The sequence below is a fragment of the Aulostomus chinensis genome, chromosome 11, assembly GCF_037954235.1.
Source record: "Aulostomus chinensis isolate RoL2024-O1b breed Wild chromosome 11, RoL_Achi_v1.0, whole genome shotgun sequence".
Lineage (NCBI taxonomy): Eukaryota > Metazoa > Chordata > Actinopteri > Syngnathiformes > Aulostomidae > Aulostomus > Aulostomus chinensis.
In genome coordinates, this window is record NC_141330.1 from 25422279 (window position 1) to 25441973 (window position 19695).

The 19695-nt window shown below is 44.5% G+C and overlaps 2 protein-coding genes across 5 annotated transcripts; both read right to left on the reverse strand.

The window, feature by feature from the left end:
* Window positions 1–51: 51 nt before the first annotated feature.
* LOC147253848 (collagen triple helix repeat-containing protein 1-like) lies at window positions 52–6197 on the reverse strand. Of its 2 annotated transcripts, none has more exons than XM_086219192.1 (4): window positions 5875–6197; window positions 3466–3684; window positions 1072–1288; window positions 52–496 (listed from the first exon to the last, which is right to left on the reverse strand). In XM_086219192.1, the coding sequence occupies exons 1-4, from the start codon at window positions 5944–5946 to the stop codon at window positions 354–356; spliced, it is 651 nt and encodes a 216-aa protein (XP_086075318.1). In that variant the 5' UTR covers window positions 5947–6197; the 3' UTR covers window positions 52–353. The 2 variants fall into 2 exon arrangements, with proteins under 2 accessions (XP_086075318.1, XP_086075317.1); XM_086219191.1 differs by having other exon boundaries at window positions 5833–6194.
* A 125-nt stretch (window positions 6198–6322) lies between these two features.
* Window positions 6323–19321, reverse strand: LOC147253849 (frizzled-6-like). Of its 3 annotated transcripts, none has more exons than XM_086219188.1 (8): window positions 19073–19318; window positions 17425–17841; window positions 11981–12177; window positions 11325–11901; window positions 10700–11119; window positions 9076–9224; window positions 8584–8979; window positions 6323–8400 (listed from the first exon to the last, which is right to left on the reverse strand). In XM_086219188.1, exons 2-8 carry the CDS (start codon window positions 17722–17724, stop codon window positions 8238–8240), a joined length of 2202 nt encoding a protein of 733 aa, XP_086075314.1. In that variant the 5' UTR covers window positions 17725–17841; window positions 19073–19318; the 3' UTR covers window positions 6323–8237. The 3 variants fall into 3 exon arrangements, with proteins under 3 accessions (XP_086075314.1, XP_086075315.1, XP_086075316.1); XM_086219189.1 differs by lacking the exons at window positions 17425–17841; window positions 19073–19318 and adding exons at window positions 12321–12359; window positions 14148–17379; XM_086219190.1 differs by lacking the exon at window positions 6323–8400 and having other exon boundaries at window positions 8592–8979; window positions 9086–9224; window positions 19073–19321.
* Window positions 19322–19695: the final 374 nt, after the last annotated feature.

Consider the following 19695-nt stretch of genomic DNA (forward strand, 5'->3'; position numbering starts at 1 on the left):
GAACTAAATGCTTGATCTAAAACAAAAAACTCATGTGGGCTGAGTAAAAAGTCATATAAAAGATTACTTTATTAACAGCAACAATGCATACAAACAGGTCACATGAGCACACGGTTCAAAGATTGGCCTCAGGGCAACATCGTTAACAGTTCCTGTGTTCCAACGGCACCAATAAGCAGAAAAGCTACAGTACAAAGTTTATTTCTGGTCAACAGAATGACATCAGACTCTCAAATAGTATAGTACTTAAACAGAACATTCAATCAGTGAGACTGTGAGGCCTAGGGTACCTGATAATTGTGGAAGGCCAGATAAACTAGCAGGTCTGCTCCCCTCTTTTAATCTAACATGTTTTATTTAGGAAGTTCCTCAATTATGATCCTGGATACCGAATTCCAGCCTGTAGATGCATCTCCTCTGGGGTAGTCAGCGCAGGTCCCCACCCACACGGCCACGTCCACCAACCCTGCTTTGACGCCCTCGCACAGACCTTCAACTGACATGAGACGGAGAAGACAGTGCCAGTGAGTTTGAGGCAACACCCACACTGCCTACAGACATGGTAATAGTTATGATTTGTGGTCAACGTTTCCAAAACCTAATTGGACTGTATGAGTTTGTTATGAGGCTAGAAGGCTTCCCAGACTGCGCTGCAGTTAGAGCAACCACTTCAATACAACAGTTCAACATTTCTCTCTTTTGCTTTCTTGCTAAGTTGGATTTTAAGATAGATGTCAATCTGTGCAGCAAGAAATCTGTTCGCTTAGCACAGAGATCGGAAACAAGAAGTCTGACTGACTCTCTTGGAGCCTAAATAACTCACTTTCTTTGGTGTGTGTCACCAGGCGGTTGCCAAGCAACCAGAGGAAACTTCAGTGGCTTTGTATATTTGAAACAAACACAATCCTGTGTTAATAAATTAGCTTTAGAGGTGTTAGCAGGTGACTTTTTTTTAACCATGGGAGGGTCAGGCCAGCTGATCCTGAGCTCCAGTAACTCAGCCTCAGAGGCAAATATAAGAATAATGATTTCTTCAACTGAAACATTTTCAACCCAACCCCGAGATCCCACCTGAGGATGTTCTGTGGATGTTGATGGTCGAGTTGAGCTCCGGACTGCCCTGGTCTAAGTAGATGATGGACTCTATGGGGAGGGGGCCCGTACACTCTGCTCCATTAAAGGTGAAGTACCACCTCTGGCAGCATGCGTTCTTACACTTGAGTCGGAGGGAACCACTGAAGAGGACTCTGAGGGAGCTGTCGGTGCGCAGCTTGGTGAACGTGCAGTCCTGCAACACAGCGGTGGAGCGTTTGAGATGTTTACAGAGGCACACAACTAGGCAAAAGGTTTGGGCCCATTCCAAGAGCAAGAGGGGCCCCTGTTGGCAACTTACTGTAACACATTTTAGATTAACAATTATAAACTCTCTTAAATCTCTAATAAAACAACAAACAGTGCACTGCTGCTGCCCCAAAACCTCTTCAGTGAGGCCCCCTCTAGAAACCAAATGACAGCTGGACAGCAGGAGTGAGGACAGTTTGCTGGTTGAGTGAAACGTTTGCCAGAATGCTTTATCAAGGGGGCCTTGATGGGCTGAACATGTCTGTCACTGTGCAATACAATTCTATTTTTGAAGCAGGTCCATTTTGTTTTTCACATTATGTGTAGAGTTCAACAGGCTCTTAAAATGTCAGAATCTCCATAGCAACAGCTGAGATTGTGCTGCAGGGTCAGAGTCAAGAGTTAACAACAAACGTCCTATTTTTACATTGTTAGCCAACGTTCCTGGTTAGCATTTCAAACTAAACAACTTAAATGAAGATGTTTGAAGGTAGATTTTACACAATATATCATTTCAATATGGGTGGAGGAGGATGTTGTTTGATTTACCCCCCCCCCCCCAAAAAAAAGTATTTTCCTTGTGGTGAACTTCAACTTTCATGACCAACGAGAGGGCAGTCAGATAATACACTGTATGCTTGTTTACTTCAAGTGCTGATGGAAACTTTGATTCTGCTATAAAGTCCTTCTCGTTCTTAAGTGAAGGAGTTTAGAATGGGATGGTAACACAAACAATGGCTCCCTTCAGTTGATCCTCCCAGTTAGTCATGTCAGCCAGTGAGCACCCTTGATCCCCGAGCCCTGGATCGGCCTCAGGGCGATGGAATGCAGCTGTCATTAATGCGATTAATCTCACCTGGGCTCTTCCTGCTCGGACAAGCTGAGACATCGGCTGCGAGGAGATGCTAGAACTTACATCTTAACTTAATTGACAGTCGCTTCAGTGGTGTTGTCATATAGTGACCAGTAGAAACACTCGAAGAGTCCTCAGACGGACGGTCACGGGGTTCATGTCTAAGCATGCAAACACCCGGTCCTGGTCTGGAACCTAAAAAAGCCTCAATCCCTTTGTTAAATATTGCATATAGAACAGAAACCAAAATACTGAGACAGGTAACATCTGATCCAGGTCTGTGGACATTCTGCACTGGTAGGAAAGAGTTTCAGTGATATTCAGGGCCCTGAACTGTACAGAGAAGAAACTTTTGAAATTATGGGCCCTTCACACCCACACTGAAACATGGAGTCACTACACCCTAACCCAGGATACTGGTGCCATCACTGGTCCAGACAGGAACAACTGTCACGAGTTTCAGTGCACGTATTCATGTCCCACCGAACACCCTTTTCACAGCAAACATTTTGACTAGTTTGAGTAGGAAATGCGCACGCCAAATGAAAACCATGAATGTTGGCTGCTGTCCCTGTAGGTGAGTCAGTTCCAGGGCTCTGCTATCATGCATGTTCCCCCCGCTGGCGTGGCTAACTGGGTGCAGTGGTTGGTGATTATTCACAGCTGTGCTGAAAAGCCTCTCCAGTAAAAACGTCTGCGATCTTCATCCTTTGCATTTGTCTACTTCTCCATTTATTTCCAAATACCTGAAATGTCCTTCCGTCATCTGTATATTGTGTTAAGTGCTAATCAGCAAATGCTACCATATTACCTTTCAGAGGGTAAACATGGTATTACACAGTGTTTCTCAACTACTGGACTGGGGCCCAGGGGTAGACCACGAGCACCCTCTAATTGGCAAGGAGAAGACAAAGTGGTCTGCCTTTATATACATATCTTTGAAGGTTATTTGTTACATTTTCCTGGTTGTCTATTGATGTCATGCTGCATTTATTGTATTGTATTTACTATATTAAAGCCATTACACCTACATTTGATTACAGTAAAATAATTTGGGCCTAGGTCACAGGAACTAATAAGTGGGTCTCCAGGAAGAAAAGGTTGAGAACCCCTGGTATTACATTCTCGTCAGACAAATGTTTCAGCTCCATTTTTGGTGGGTACTAGTGTGGATGAACACCTCACTGGAAATGTCGTAACTGATGTGGCCTGACATGAACACACACACACGATTTCAATCACAACCTCAGTCCCTCCATCAAGGAACTCACAGCTACTTTCCCCAAGTCGATGCCATAATTCAGGGAGTTCCAGGCACACTGCTTGTAGTTGGGTCTCCATGGTTCCTCAAAGATCTCACTAATGCATTCGCCTTTCTCGCCTTTGAGTCCGTCACGGCCAGGAATACCCGGCGTTCCTGGGATGCCGTTAGCACCAGGGTTTCCATCTCTGCCAGAGGTTCCTGATGGCCCCTGCATGCAGCTTCCAAACTGGGGAGGGGGAGAGGGAGTAGAAGTGGGTGTTGACAATGGAAATAGGGCGTAGAACAGCATCAGCAGAGTTTCTTGTAAGTTAACTTCCTGTCAGTCATTTTGGGCTGCATGTACCACAGACACAACCATTCAACTTGCACCCACAAGATTACAGCTAATAAAAAGCAAACTGGGCTGGTTTGAGAGCAGAAATAAGAAGCATCAAGCAGGCGAATGCAGGGTGATGAGGATCTGGAGGCCGGGTGACGACCTACATGAGTGGCCGTCTGCCAACTGCTGAATCTCCTGCTATGTTTAAGCAGACGCTGCTTCTTACTCAAGCTGACTCAGAGATTGCAAATCCTTCCCTACCACATACACCAACAGAACAATGAGGGTCCAAGATAGCTTTGCATGTGGTCCTCTGTGACACATTCTGTCCAGCTGATTGTAGTGTGTGCAGCAAGCTGGCCATGGACTTCAATTTTGGTGAAGCGCCATGTATTCTCTCCTTATTCTTTCCAACCCTGACCTTAAGCAAACACTGATGCCAAAAGGATTTAGGTCTGGCTCTTGCTTGGGCCATTGCTGCCCTTTTACTGTGGAGCCAAAAGGCTTAAAGTGAAAAACTGTCCCCAAGCAGGATGGAAGAACAAAGAGCTTTTTCTCCAGTTTCAACATCTCATCCAGACTTGAGTCCATCTGTGAAGTAGAAAAATCAGTTTCAGATGAAGTGAATCTGGAAAAAAAAAATGGACAGAACTGCAGTTTTTTTACGTCAGCATCTTTAAAACAGATGGCCGAGTGTCTGTTTTCGCCATTAAGTGGCTTCGCTGGATCAACCTGAAGGTGTGACATCATCTCTGTGGGAAATTGGGAGGCTGTGATCAAACCAGTGGCATGTGTTGTAATAAGCCTGGAATCTCAATAAAAATCTAAGCACCTCTCCAAAATGTAGCAAAATGCTTGATTGTGGAGTACAGTTAAGGAAATGTCCTGCTGACTTCGTATGGGCTGGGTTTTTGGAGATCTTTCAAAGCTGACTAATGAATGGAGGCACTGTCCACTTCACCACACTGCTGACTTTTATATGGGCTTCCAGTGTGGTGTCTATAGTGGCGCTGCCTGTCTGCATGAATCACTCTCTAGTCCTGCTGAATATTCGGAGTACACAGCCCATTACTGTAAGCCAGGCATAAAGGCTGCTTTTGCAATAAACTGCTGAGGAATCACTAGTATTTCATGTATGAGTGAAGTAAGGACTGAAGCTCTCCCGGCTGGAGCGCGCATGGCCCCTCCAGCTGATGCAAAATAGGATTTTAATGATTACCATGTTGTTCAAATGAGACATTCCTGCATTGTAGTCAGTGCTCTACATGGTAAGGTAACATTACATCCTGTGGTGAGAGAAATGCATCTCAGCTGTGTTATATTTGGAGGATTGTGAGGAGCAAAAGTCTGTGGCTCCCAGAGCAGAGTGTGCAGACATGTTGGGAGTCCCTGAGGGAGGTCTAGAGGGTCCCAGAAACATAAACACTGGATGGAATGGAAGACCAAAAGAGTGAGTGAGCATTCTGTTCTTCCAATCCCACCCACCCGCTGCAGGCAGATGTGGCTCTGATGGGTGGGAGTGAATTAAATATGAAATAGATGAGAACATTATAGAGGATTTGTGGCATAAGTTCATGCTTTTTTTTTTTTCTTCAAAAGATGTATTAAAAAAAACTAAAGGAGAAAGAAAGGAGTTGGATAACAAAAATGGGCAGACAGGGAGCCAGACCCCAACTTCCTGTTTGGCATGTTCCCCCTCTGGTCTGCTGGAGAGCCGCCAGAGCTGGAATAATAGAGAACCAGCTGACCATACAAAAGCTTTACAAACGCTGCAGGGACCGGGTCTTTCTGGAGGACAGTTCACCCAAAACACCACAAACTCTTGACATTGCAAGTCCACATGTGGATGAATCAGCACATGACTTTTTTTCCTCTTTATTTTCACGCATGTTAACAGCATGAAACAGAAAATAAACCACGTGATTAGTCCGTAAGTATTGATACTGACAGACAATAGACACATTAGTAGAGCTCCAACTGTCCACAGGCACCAGTCCCGTGTGCCAAATAACTGTTAGAAATGAAGACCACTACTCCTTATCTGATCTGTCTTACCTTGTCAGCGTCAGGATCCTTTCGGTATCCTCTATTTCTCACCTTTTCCACGCCATAGAGAGGTAAAGCCAAGCAGATGAGGAGCAGCAGGCGGGCAACAAGGCGAGACATCATGCTCTCTCTCTCTCTCGCTCTCTGAGTCTCCGAGAGCTTTCAGGCGACAGTTGGACTCCCAACTCTTCCCAGTCCGAGTCCAGAGGAGGGCAGGACGAACGGGAAGGAGCCAGTCAAGTTGCAGAAGGCTTCTCTAAAGAAAACAGTCCTGTAACATAACCAGGCTATTTGTGTTTGCGCTGGAGTTTGACCTGTTGTTGATGTCAGGAGCAACTTTGTCTGAAGCAGTTTTGAATGTTCTCATCCCAGTTGTTCCCCAGGCCTGTACCTCGGTTTACTCTACTGACATGTACTTAAAGATCAGAACACACACACACACCCTTGTACTTCAGTCTTTGTGAGGACTTTCATTGACGTAACACATTCCCTAGCCCCTCACCCTAAACCTAACCATCTCAACTGAATGCCTGACCCTAACCTTGACCCTAAACCTAACCAGAACCTGATTCTAACCTCAAGTTAGTGCAAGAACACACACACACACCTTTTTCAGTATTCCAAATTTTATCAAAATGACAGAATCAATACAAAGCTGAACTGAAAAGAAAAGCAGCATGAAATGCAAGGGCTAAAGAAAACAAAAAAAAAAAAACTGTACAGAGGTCTGGATACATCAAAACAAGACCCTTGCCCACAACTGAAGAGTCGGATAGACCAGAGGAAGGTTTCCCTTAGAATTAGCTTCCTTACACAAGGAGAAAGGTCCTCACACAGTAAAACATGCAGTTCTACAGAGGCCCGGAACAGCACTACACGAGCTCTGCTTTAGTTAGCAGTGTTTGTTTGAACAGCTACATCTAGAGACCTCTAAACAACTTCACTGTGGGAAGTTACTGATGGCCCCATATTAAACCGAGGGAACACATATCTTGAGGCATCAAAATAATTAAAATTGAGGGAACAAGTTATACATCATGCTCAGTAAGTTTGTTATTGCCCCCAATTTTTCCTGTCCATGGCCAGTCCAGGGCTCAGTACAATAGTAAGAGACAGTTCTTTTAAATAGCTGCAGTGGTTACCAAAGTAGTCAATAAAGTAATTTTGAAGCCACAAGGCGTAACTTCAGTTAAGTTGATTCATGTCCGCAACACAACTTTTTCACAAGTATAAAATGACTAAAGTGAGGGAACGTTAAATCACGTGGGCTGAAAATAACTCCATCATGTGAACCAGTCATATCTTGAGGCTTCAAAATAATTTTTGTTCTATGCCTTTTTTCCCCCTCTCTATCCAGCATGATTTAAAAATGATCGCAGCGGATCAAAAAGTACTTCAAGGAAAGATATATGGTGTGAGACCCACACTGTAAATAACCCCTCAACAAAAGCCTGAAATTATCTTATTTTGGAATTGTTTAGGATGATTCATGTTTTGTAATAAGTAGGTTGGGCTTCTAATGACAAAAAGTGTAAAGCCTGTTGGATGTGTTGAATTCAAATTGAGACACTGACAGTGGAAGGACTCGCAGCATCACACGAGTAGAAAAAAATCTTGAGGCTCTTTGAGAATCTTCGAAAATGAGAAGCTACACAAAGGAAGGCACATTCTTTAGTGAAGCTACTGAACCAAACTTCGTCCAAATCATCAAATCTTTGACGACTGCTGCAGAGGAAGGGTTTGTACAACAGAGACAAAAGGAAGAAAAACTGAACTAAAATAACAGCTTTAAAGGCAGGCAAACGTAATTTTGAGACAGTCTAAAAATCAGCTGTCAAGCGTACGGGTGCGCCTTAATTTCAAAGCAGAAAAAAGGATGTGCATTGCTGGATAAGGTTTCAAGACTAAAGACTCTTTTCCAGACAGACATTCAGAAAACGGTTCACCACAGGAAGACGTTCCTTACATTGAACATTTGGTAACATCATTACATCTTATAAAATCCAGTGTAGTGACTTGTTCAGTGACAGAAAAATATAGAATATTTACATAAATATTTCATTTGCTCACCTAAAAGCATTCTATACAAAGGGGCTAACTATATAACGAACGTCATGCATGCAATAAAAGTAAAAGAGCATTGGTAGAAGTGTAGCTGGGATCCAGCTGTGCTGCGGCCACATTCGGTTGGATGGGAAAAGCTCCATTAAGACATCTGCCGTCTCTCCTCTGAACACACTGATCCTAAATACTTGAGGTAAGTTTCCATTTTCTAGCTGCAGACGTTCACTGACTACAACTTGACTGATACAATCAGGATCAGAGCTTCATAAAGCTAACAACAGCACTGTAGTTTAAATCAGCTCAGTAGTTTCAAGGACAGGTGGATGGACCATTTTGGAACTTCAGTGTCCTCAGCAGCTGCTATCCTTTGCGTCCTTGCTCTCCTCGGGCACCGTGTGCACCAGCTGGTGAGTGGGCTCCTGGATGCTGCCACTGTGAGATGGGCTTAAAGCTGGATGCTGCTGTCCGACTGGAACCTGCCCGGTGTCTGACAGCTCGCTCTTTGGAGTCATTCTAAACCAGCCAGGACACATCAGAGATCATTGCTTGTTATTCAGTAGACATGTGTTGTTGTATTCACATTAGATCAAGCTGAGGTGCATTTTAACAAAAGAAGGGAACAACACAACTTCAAAATCATCAAGTTTCTTAAAAGACAAAATACAGGATGCCGTTTTTCACATCAGCCTCACTTACCGCCCATCTGGGACTTTGAGTAAACTTCCAGAGCGGCTGCTGACCTTACTGGAGTTCCCCCCTTTGCTCGGTCTCTCTCTGTCCCTCTCCCCACGCCTGGAGCTCCGGCTGGAGGTGGCCCTGTCCAGGTGTTCCCTGGGGGAGGTCTCGGTCAGGGAACCTTGTGCACGGGACTCATGATTGCCCAGAGCCAAGGTTCCTTGATTGGTGGTGGTGGCAGCAGCAGAGGAGGCCTCAGAGGGTGCAGCGCCTGTGCTCGTGCCCATAGACTTCGAGATGACCTTGAGCTTGTGGGAGCTCGACTTGTAGTGCTTCTTCTTGTGCTGGACGCGGCTGTTGTGCTTGAGGAAGAACTCGCAGGACTCCTGCAGAACGCGGCGGCTCTCACTGATGGGGCTGAGGGACATGGAGAGTGAAATAAATATGAAATAAAACCTGGTATTGATTGTTCACAGTAAATGAATTTGAAGAGGACAAGACGACAGGTCTTACTCTTTCTTACGGGTTCTGTTGAAGAAGTAGGCCCACTCAGAGCAGGTCTTCTTGCTGCTCACCCAGAACACTGCAGATATTCCAACCACCAGCGTCATCAAGTATTTTACCAGAAACAGTGACAGGTCAGGACGATCATTCTCTGTCGTCTGGAAGAAAAATGACGAGGTCAAGCTGTAATAAAATCTGTGATTCACAGTAAATAAATTCATCTCATTGATATATCGACACTGAGCAAAGGGCAGAGTTCACTTCAGTTCTTTTTAGTTCTTTTCACGCGTGCTTAGATTCTTCTCTCCCTGGAATATTTGCATATTCTACTGCAGAACTCATCAGCTTGTGCTATACATTTTTTGGAAAGAAAGTACACCCTAAATCTACAACCATGAGAAATGAGTAACAATAAAATATAAGGTTGTTTTTATGACTGTTGTGCTATGCATCAGGTATGTTCTAAACAGTGTGTTTGTAAGTGAATGCATCCATTTTCAAACTGTTGACCACACATCTCCCTTACACAGTTTCTGGCTCGTTCAGACACTTGCAGGACAGGGCAGTTTCATCTAAGAAATCAGAGGGAGTGTGTCGGCAGGAAATTGTGCTCAAATTGAGATACTTTGTGTTTTTATGTCATTTGTATCTGCCAAAAGTCCCTCTGGATCAGACTGAGCCTAGAAAGACTTTCAAACACAGTTGTTCAAATGGTACATTCACTTTTTGACACAATATATTCGATACCCTGTGTCGGCTGTGTTCTGTGAGAGGCTCATTTGTTTAGAACAGGGGTTTGTGTTTTGTCAGATGTCAAATGGCAAATTTGACAGAATGACAGATTTGACAGTTTCTAAAAAGAGGCAAGCAGCAGTCCAAAGCCAAGTATCAGAGGGAGAGTCAAGAGTGTTAATGTAGATGCTGACCAATGTGACTGTGACGACCACCGGTGGCTGATTATGCAGTGGGGCACAGGTTGTGGAAACACACAAGCCAACATTGGTCGGGATCAAAAATGTGGAGGAGAAACTCACCCTGGTTCTGTGTCCAATTTCCCTTCACTGTGCAAATTGTCCCTGGACATATCAGACTAATTAGAGAGGGGGTCTGTAATCCTGGAGGCGCCTGGTACACATACTCACATGAGCGGTCACTGCTTTTCTGCTTTAATGTGAATAAAAAGCACAACTACTACCTAGCTGTTCAACTAGCAAGCTAGCTACACTGAACGCTTGCTCATGAATGCATCAGCATTCAGTACAATTTAAGAAATGAAAGAAGATCAGCTTGACTTTCACAAAAGAAGGCATTTTCAGAAATTGCTTGATAGCCAACATATTTTTTACAGAAAAGACAAAGGGGAAATATTTGGAGGTAGCAACCTTGCCCTGCCTGTGTAGGGTTGTTACCGCAAACAAGGAACAGACATCAGGGATTTGTCTCCCTCCTGTGTCATGCATGTGAAGTTAATGGAAGTAAGAACCTTTGAGGCATCCCAAGTCTTGATTCTCTTTTTTTTTATTCAAAATCTAATGAACTCCTTAAAGCAAAGGGAGTTGGAAAGTCTAATCCAATCAGCCTTAACTTGATCAGAGCCATTAGGATCTTCAGTGAGTGAATGAAACACAGATACCTTGTAAGAACAGGGAATGCTGTACTCCTGGCAGCGGTCGTTGATCCACGTATTCTCCCAGGTGCTGCGGTGACTCTGTTCGTAGGTGTAGCATGCTAACAGGGTGACCAATGGGACCAGGTAGAGGCAGCTGAACACTCCGATGCGGATCATGAACTTTTTCAGCTTCTCCTGATTGCGCTCGTCGTGCTGGATTACCTGCCGCACGTGGTTGAGAGAAACGATGCCTGCTAGGATGAGGAAGAGCCCGACTATGACACCCACACACAGAGGAGCAAGAACAAAGTAGCGCAGAGTGTCCAGATCATATAGTCCAACGAAGCAAACGCCACTGATGTTGTCTCCTTCAACCTTATTCAGAGCGAGCAGCATGACAGTTAGCGCCCCCGGGATCCCCCAGGCAGCAGTGTGGAACCACACCTAAAAACACATACACTGTTAACAGCCTGCTATCCAATCCTGGCTTCTAAAACCCTGCAGCTAACACTTCTGAGCTAATCTGAACATGCACTTTGATTTCAACTTCTAGGGAGTACAAAATCTACACTGGGACTCCTGGTCCTTAACACCTCTCCTGCTGTTTCTACCATCAGAGGAAAAAAATGCCAAAGATTTAAAATCATACCGCTTTCTTCTCTATGGCCTCACAGCTCCACTTGGGCCCAGCTGCCAGGAACCAGGTGATGGTGAGGATGACCCACCAGACAATTCCAGCGATAGAGAAGAAGTAGAGGAGCATGAAGAGTAGCGTGCAGCCTTTGCTCTGAGAGCCCAGCACGACTGTGTCCACACCAGCAGGACTGGCTGCTTTGGTACAGGCTGCACTGTTCCCCAGCAGGAACCCAATGAAGTATATGAGTGACACAAAGCTGTAGCAGACTGCATAGAAGATTATGGGACGCTCGGGGTAGCGGAAACGTTTGACGTCGATGAGGAACGTAAGGAAGGTGAAGAGTGTGGCGCCCAGGCAGATGATGGAGCACACACCGATGAAGCTCTTAGCAAAGTCAATGTCGTGGGGTTTGAAGTACATGTTGGAACAGGGGGGAGCACAGTCCTGGGCACCCAGGAAGGATGAGCCATGGCCGGGTTTGGTTTTCAACTGCAGTGGGCACCAGAAGCCAAGGTCCCTCTTAGCCGACGTGTGGGTCATCGGGGTGGTTGCAGGCTCTGAACCATCTGTGAGGCTACATGTGTCCAATCTAGAAGGACAAAAACACATATTTTAATGGACAGACTCATGGCTGCTCTGCTGAATTATCAGTAATCATGGTTTCTTACTTGTCACACTGTAGCTCAGGAGGCCAGGTGATACCAAAGATTCTAATGTTCTCCTCGCAGTCTGACAGGACGGTCTCACACTGCTCTCTACAAGGAAGAAGCACCTTGTTCTCCTCCGTGCATGCTGGGATAAAGGCCTGGCACAGGAAGTGGTGGACGTCTGGAGAACAGTGAAGATTTGCCAGGGGCATGAAAGGCTGTGAAAAAATCAAATGAAGTTCAGAATCACTTTATTAGCCTGGCTTTGCAAATGATGCTTGATGAAAAGAACGTGAAAACTAGATGAACACACAATGTCTAGTGTTTTAGATAAGTGCAGACACACACTCACGTCAAGTACCTCTAATTATGTGGGCTTGAGCACATCAGCATTTTGTCACTGTTGAGAAAACACCTTCATTAACACTTCGTTAGTGTTGAATACATTTTTTTGTTCCTTTTCACTGTTTTTTTACTACTTTACATCGTTTCCAAACGTCCACTTGTCCGTGACTTTTTTGTGTACTGTTTGTATTACTAGAGACACCTGTTTTACAGCTGTACAGTTATAATAGAAGCATTTCATTCAACTGAGCCTCCGACACTATCCTACAATCCTACACTAACTTTACATACCTAGCATAACGTGCAGATGGGGATGGGTCCCAAGCACACGGAGGTTGGGAACCTCTGCTCTACAGTGCAGCGTTATACTCATTTTGTTGAGCTGCAGTGCCCTGTTGCTCCACACAAAGGGGCCATTCACTGGCAGGGAAACATATTCTTCCGTTTCATCACACTGGTCAAAAACTGGGGCAGGAAATGAGTGCTCAGACGCTTGGGTGGGAAGGCTGGACAGCACAGAGCTGTTGATAGGTTAGGCTGCTGAGGAGCCACATTAATGAGCCTCTTTATCACTTTTGTGGATTTGTAACAACTCAGCTGCTCACACTGTTCTCCCTTACATTCACCTCTATGCTCCTCTGTAAATAAATGAAATTAAATACATCTATCCATACGTGGTAGAAGTTCCTTTATTATTGTATGGACAGCAACTATAGATCCTAAATTATCCTGTCTTAGTTCTCTGTTACAGTTTGACCACATGGGCATTATAGAGTAGTTAGGAACTCATCAACCACAACCAGACTGACTGGTCAGTATATGCTGCTAATATTTGTTCACAAAACATACACAGCCCACTATTCAATCTTTTCTGTCTTTTTTTTCTCTTCCGCTGAAATCCAGTCTGGCAGTAGAGCCACATTTCTGGGGCCCAGGCATACCCCTTTGACAGTAAGCACCCTTGTTTCTCTCCTGTGGAGGTCCTTGGCTCCTCTTGCTCTCCAACTAGATCTTTTATTTGTTTTACAACAGAGCTACTAAAGTCAAAACTGCACCAACAAGATCAGTGACAAAAGTTGCACTGACTTGCTCTTAAAAAGGCCAAATTCTCTGTCGTATCACACAAAAGTATGACACTAGAAACTCTAAAATATTCCCTGTCCGTTACTGTGTGTCAGTTACTCTCTCTATTCCCTTTGTATTCTAACTCTTCAAACTTCTCAGCTTCAAAAGCTGCCAGACACTGGGCAGGATAAGGTTTGCCCTCCTCTGGAAAATCCTTCAGAGAGGCTGGACTGAGCCCAGGTGGAAGCAGAAGCTTGACTACAGCGTCCGGGCTTTGTGATAAGTAACTGCACAAGGAGAGTTATGAATAGTATGTAATGTTGAGTATGTGCCAGAAAGTGTGAGTCTGTCACCTGGGAGACGGGGCCATGGAGGCAAGACTGTGTACAGGAGGGGAAATCAGTGAGTGATTAACAGAGAGAGAGAGTAGTTGTGGTATGCTGGGTAGGCTTTGTTACTGGCTGGGTGTGTCACCCTCCCTTCCTCCAGAAATCAAAGGCCGCACACAACAAAGTTGATGAAGTTGCCTGTGGCCAAGGTTGCTGCGAAATAAGAAGCCTTTACCTTTGCCAGATGCGAGACAAAGGACTCCCAACAGATCGCAGCTCATGCTCAACACTCTCGCACAACATGCATGTAACCCAAACCTGGGCCTTGAGGAATGCCAGAGAGCAGGGTACAACAACAGCAGAGAAGGAACTCTGCTCAAGAGAGACAATACAACAGCCACCTTTACTGTTTCCATGGCACTGCTGTAAAAATTATGCCTTCTCCACACCTCTTTGCTTGTCGACACAGGGCCAGCTAAATAGCGCCGTAGCAGAAGATTGCTGATGACACACTGGTGTTCTGCAATCAGATGGGACATGTACAGGCAGAGAAACACCAAAACAAGGTCAAAAAACTAGCAGTGTTGCCTGTGCCTATCTCCTATTGCTGTGAGGAGTCATCCCCGTTTGTAATCCCCCTTTGTCCATCCCCGTAGATGTTGATAGGCTATAAATGTCATTTTAAAAAGAGAACACAAAGCCAGGACTGCACATATAACATTTCCATACCACCACCACTGGGTTTCACCTGTCCAATAAAAGCTGCAATTGGCATGAGTGTTTTCAGAAATGTTTATATTAGATTAATTTGAAAAATCAGAGGAACGTTTCGTAGGTGTGCTCCTGATGGAACCGGTCATTTCCTTTGCTCATCATGATCTGATGCACTGAAGCAGAAAGGGGGTTCAAAAGTCTAAGCCTGAACTGTGATTGATTTATCCTCTGATGGGAAACTCTCAAGTCTTCGGTTTCAGAACAGCTGATTTGAGTTAAATGAATCAGTTCTAAGTATGTTCACTCCGAGTTAAGACTTTAACCCTCTGGAATTAGAAAGTAGATATGGCGAGTAGGAACATATTTTTAGGGGGAAAAAAAAAATTACTTGCTCTTATTTTTTCGATTTAGGTGCAATCTTCTGGTTGAAAAGTGAAGCAGCTTAAAATGAAATATTAGTCTGCATGTTCTCCCTGTTCCTGTGTGGGTTCTCTCTGGTACTCCAGCTTCCTCCCACAGTCCAAAGACATCAAGAGAGGACGAGGCTGATTGATACTCTAAATTGACCGTAGGCGTGACTGTGAGTGTGAATGGTTGTCTGTCTATAGGTGTTGGTCCTGTGATGGACTGGCGACCTGTCCAGGGTGAACCCCGCCTTTTGCCCGTAGATGCTGGGATCGGCTCCAGCCTCCCCTGTGACCCTTAATAGGAATAAGTGGAAGACAATGGATGGATGGATGGATGTAAAGGAGGGGTAGGCTCCCAGCTTTCTACGTATTTTTTTGTTATAATCCCTGAATTAGTCATGATGTCTCAATAGCAATCAAACTATGAAGTTTAAAAAAAGGAAGCATCAAAATCCCTAATACATAAGGGGTGCAGGGCCAAATTTACCTCCACCCAATGGAAAACCGCTACCAGTTAAGATTCGTTGGCCCGTTCAGCTGTCCATCAACAGTCAAAACCAGACTGCACCTGATTGGGCACCTGAGCTGTCTGTCAAAAGGCTGAGACCAGGAAGCCTACAGCGGGTATCAAGGCCTTGTTGGACTGGTGTTGGGTGAGCAGCATCAAGGAGGATGAGCATGAATCCAGAAGAAAACACGGCAAAAAGAAAAAGGTCTTTTATAGAACAAGCGATCGATAAGAGGGAGAAGAATTAAAGGCTCGGTGCAACGCGAGTGATTCTTGGGGATCCATTTGCTCGCTGGTGGTCTCAAAGAATCAAAAGGTTTCGCTACGGATAAGCATAGCAGCTTTACTTTTGGACAGATAAGAACCTATTTGCTGACTTTACTAGCTATAGAGGCTATATGTGTGGTAATTTACTGTCAATGTAGGTTGTGAGGAGCGAGGAGGGAGGGTTCATGATCAGAGTATGATTCAAAAAATGATTTAGACAGATTTATGCCATATTGTTTGTATATCATATTTCTTTTGTTAAAAAAATAAAAGAATACATTAAAAAAAGGAAAAAAAGCCAAAAAGAGGCGGTGCCTACACCTCCTTTAATATATTAAACAATGTTAATGTCAGTCAGTGACTTCACTTCAGCCTGAATGAAGGAATGCAGACATGACACAAGGTTTGTGGAGGGGGGAGACAGATATGAACTTGAGTTCACTTAAGAAAACCTGCTCCCGCCTGGGTTAAGTTCACATACTCAGTTACCATAGTAACTGACTCCTCCTCTTTTGCTGGAATGGGCTGGAGTTACTCTTCCTTTTCAGGTTTGCATTTACTCAAAACATTGATATTGAATATAATGATTAGGCAATCCTTCAAAACCTGTGAGTAAAAAGCTCAGCCATCAGATTTCTAAGTACATATGTTTTCTTCTACTTTTATGTTGAGCTGGTGTCAGCCTGTCATGGAAGTCTTGGTGGTCAGGGCGGCTGCTCCAATTGATTACAACGATGACTGAGTACAAAAACTGTTGATACGCTCAAGTGCCGCATTCTGGATGGGCCTTCTGTATTTCAGCTTTAAAGCAAAAGCATGCATATCACCTACTCTACACAACTCAGGTAAAGGGACATCATTACAAATTAGATTAACTTAAGTTGTGTTTACTTTTGGAAGGTGCATGCTGACTGCGGAACTCTAATTTTGCATCCTGAGGTCCTGCTTCAGGTCGTTTATTGGCCGTACAGAGACGAGCTGGTGTTGCTAGCGTGCAGGTCAGGGCTTTACGTCACTTCATGCCAATTTATTTAGAAAGAGCAGCAATGAGCAACTCCAGCTATGACGACCACTAACTACGACTGTGATACAAACCCGTTTACAAAGCAGTAAATCCAGACTAATGAGATTCTTCAGGAGGGAAGAAGAAGAGGAAGAAGATTGCCGGCCCGTTTCCTCAGGTCCAGCAATAATCTTGTTCCACAAATTGCGGGCAGTATCACAAACATAGTAAATTCTTTACTGAAACTAGTTTATGAGGTAGGGTTAGACAGTAATATTGAGACATTTACATCTTCCTCAGATCTTACCGTGTTGTACACTGTCTCTGATTCATTAACCTCCTAATAAACTGACACCCGTGTGCCATCAGAACACCGAGCACCCACAATGCTGTCAACAGAGCGGCTGTCTTTGGGTGGGGGGGGGGTCACGAGGCACATCCTGGCGATGTTCCTCATGATTTGACGGACACCAAACATTCAATTACAACAATCGATTCTCTTTCTCAAAAGCAAAAAAAACAATCACTTGGCAAACAGAGGAAACTCACCTATGAGGCCTCGTAAGAACTCAGCTATCGACGATGTTCATGCAGAAAGGACTCAAAGCTCCTAACGCATCCATAAACACATCACACAACTTCTGTTGCATCATTTGACATCAACTGGCAGGAGTAAGCGTGTATGAAATGAATATGTCTTCAGGAAATAATACACTGTGCAGTAGTAACAGCAAACTATCTAATGGCTAACAAGGACAAGACTGTCACAACGGACAGGAGGATACTGGGAATAATTACAGCTTCAGGATGATGAGAAGAGGACTCACCTCCATGCTACTGGCTGCGATGTCCTGGTCGTAATGCTCCATCATGTTTGGAAAGAAGGTCATGTTGTAGGGCATCCCCAGACAGCGATGCACCTCGATGGGCTCACAGGTAAACTGGCTGTGAGCGCTGCAGCTCCCCGGCCATAGCAGCGCCAGACACAGCAGCAGCGGTCCTGGCATCAGCATTGTGACTGCTGACCGGATGGGAGTGTGTTTGACTGCAGTTTCTTCTCTGACTTTAACAAAGTTGTTTTTTTGTTTTGGCCCAAATGTTGGACTTCTGTTGGATAGCACGGTCATTCACGTTCCACCCACCCTGGGGTCATCTCAGTGCTGGGGACGAGGGGGGCCAGCAGCAGGTAGAGCTTTCCCATTGGTCCACTCTTTGGTCAAATCACAGATGGGAATTCCACCTCACTGAAATAACAAAACTAAATTAAAAAACAAAAAACAACCTGTGTGTGTGTGTGTTTCTTGTAGAGCAAAACTTAAATATTGTGAATATTTTTGTTGAAGATTATTATTATTATAATACTTCATACAGACAGGCAAAGTCGGTCTGAAGCCTTCTCATCACACCAATCAATCATGCAACCTCTCATTGTGCATCATCAAGGGGATGAAATTTAACCACTGCTCCGACTTCTCCCAACCAGACCTCTGAGACCTCAGGCGCCAAGCACCTCGTGTTTGGGGGTGTATCAGACACTGTGGATTTCGGGAACAAAATCCAGTCAATCCCCTTGCAGACATCAAGTGTCTGCACTTACACGTGGTGGGAATGCAAAAAGATCCAGGCTGATTCTGTGGAATGAGTCTCAGCTTGTTGATTCGCCTAAAACCTCACAGTTACGTGTCATATTTTCACATACTTACACTCTCATTGGCAACATAGAATCTTGCTGTTGCCTCAGGAAATGAACATAAAAGCAATGACATTTAAGCGTTTTTTATTTATTTATTTTTTTTTTTTGTTATCTAGAACACTACACACAGAAGTACAGTAGATGTGCCAAGGGTTAATTCAAAAACCTCCACAACTTTGCAGAGTCTAACATAACCCCCCCCCCCCCCCCACCATACAGCAGATCAATACAGTGACAATGGAGAAACACAACCCCATTTTGTTATAAATATGTAGATTTGTTGACATAATATTGATGTCACTGTTAACGGGAGTTTATTTACCACTCCAGCAAGCATGTTAATGGGGTGGTTTCACAACTTGCGCTGACATAAATGAAAGCAATCGTGGCTGCACCAGGTTTTCGAACAATAAACCCGAGTAAATAAACCTCAGATTAACAGGACCACAGGTAAACAAGTAATGTAAGTTATGAACCACGAAGGTTGCACTCTACCGACACCAATGCCATGTCACCCACTCACATGTAACAGAGTTTAAAACACCCTTAACAAGTTCACCAACCATTTTACCAACGCCTGGCATTTCCCCGCAGCTCAGCTGTCACTACAGGTCAGTCTAACGCAGCTTCTACCGACGCTTTCCCGTCAACTGGACACCAATTTCGGGGGAAAGAATGTAGTAAATATCCCTGCCGAGCCTGTTGCCATGGCTTGGGGGCCCGAAACAACTTCGGAAACAAGAAAGTTAGAGAGCTATGAAAGGCTAGACTGAAAAACTTACCCCACCGACTGTCACGAACGGGGTTATTGTGACAGCGGACTACATGCCGGGACTTTCGATAGTTTTGTGGAAATTTTTGGGAGCGTGTTTCCGTGTGAAAAGCTCGTGTTCAGTCCATTGCGACTCCTCTCTGGTCTGCGTGCTGCCTTGGTGCGTTCAGGGCCGTAGGTATTCAGCCTAACGCGCTAACCAACAGATATAAGCGAAAAGTAATCATTGTGAATCAATAATCGACCCATCCGCTTCCAGCCTGGTCTGCATTTTGTGTCTTGTTTTTAACAGCCTCTATATTTTCCTTTAATCTGGTCATATATACAGAAACTGATTGAGCCTGGACCTGTTGACGTCACACTCAGAAAAAATGCCAAGGGAGCATTTGAAGGCATCACGTGCATTCAGAAGAGACGGCCACTTTATTTTTGTTATTTAGATAAAAAAGTAAGGTCAACTTTTCATGCTACATTAATTCGTTTGGACGAGTTTATTTGTTCAAAAGCGACTTGTTCCCTCAAAGCACAAACCACGCAAATATCGGGCAGCATCATGCCAATCGGTGCAAAGGCTCATTTTGCAGCCGTCGTGCAGCTGCGTTTGTGCTCCACTAGATGTCAATAGAATTCACG